Source organism: Monoraphidium neglectum (genome assembly GCF_000611645.1).
Source record: "Monoraphidium neglectum strain SAG 48.87 unplaced genomic scaffold scaffold01710, whole genome shotgun sequence".
Lineage (NCBI taxonomy): Eukaryota > Viridiplantae > Chlorophyta > Chlorophyceae > Sphaeropleales > Selenastraceae > Monoraphidium > Monoraphidium neglectum.
Window position 1 is genome coordinate 1,032 of NW_014011918.1, and position 933 is coordinate 1,964.

Here is a 933-nt window from a genome sequence, read left to right on the forward strand (position 1 = left end):
GCCATGGGGCTCAGCCAGCCCATGGCCCCGCCGCAAAGTCAACAGCAGCAGCAGGAGCAGCGGCAGGAGCAGCAGGAGGAGGAGGAGCAGGGGGAGCAGCAGCGGAAGCGGGATCAAGCGCAGCAACGGGAGCAGCAGCAAGAGCGGCAAGATCTGGAGCAGGGACAGCAGGCGGAGGTGGGGCCGCCAGACACCGAGATGGGAGATGATTTGCATGAGACGGGCGCGCAGCACCGCAATGACAACGGAGGCAACGCTGATGCCACAGCTGCAGGCGGCAGCGGCAGCGAGGAGGGGGACGAAGACCCCGCGCCGGCCGGTCTGCAGAGCAGCGGAGGTGCACGATCGCGCCCGGCAGTCCAGCCGCTGGCGTCCTTCGCGCCCCGCGGCGGCCAGGATTGCGACGGAGGCGAGCCGCCGTCTCAATATCAGGGTCAGGCACAGCAGGCCAGCGGCCGGGGAAGGCAGCGAGGCGGCAGCCCTCCCATGGGGACGCGCTGCGAAGACGGCGGCGACGACGACGACGTGATCGAAATCAGCGACGACGACGGCAGCGGGCGGCGGCCGGGCAGCAAGCGGCGGAAGGGCTTGGCCGGCGCCGCAGCTGGTGAGGCGGAGCGGCAGGAGGGCGGCGAGGACGAGGCGGGAGAGGAGGACGAGCAGCAGCGGCAGCAGCAGTCGGGTGGAGCAGCGGACGACGTCGGCATTGGGGAAGGTGTGGCAGCAGACAGACGCGGTGGCGGGCCGCACGCACCGGTTATTGTGGGGACGCTGAGCTATAGCATGGCCCAGCTGCTGGCAGACGTCGAGGTCAGAAAGCGGCGGCTGGCACGGCAACGGGAGCAGCGGCAGCAGCTGCAGCAGGCGCAGGCGCAGCAGCAGCAGCAGGAGGTTGGGGCCCCGTCGGTGGACGAAGCGGCCACGGAGCAGGGG

General features: G+C 70.8%; 1 protein-coding gene across 1 annotated transcript in view; it reads left to right on the forward strand.

The window, feature by feature from the left end:
- Nucleotides 1-21: 21 nt before the first annotated feature.
- Nucleotides 22-933, forward strand: part of MNEG_8783 (Mismatch repair endonuclease pms1) — a gene marked incomplete at both ends in the record, with an annotated part of 2,741 nt that continues 1,829 nt past the window's right edge. Inside the window, one exon of the mRNA XM_014042742.1 lies at nucleotides 22-891. Coding sequence (XP_013898196.1) covers nucleotides 22-891 — 870 coding nt within the window. The remainder of the gene's footprint in view (nucleotides 892-933) is intronic.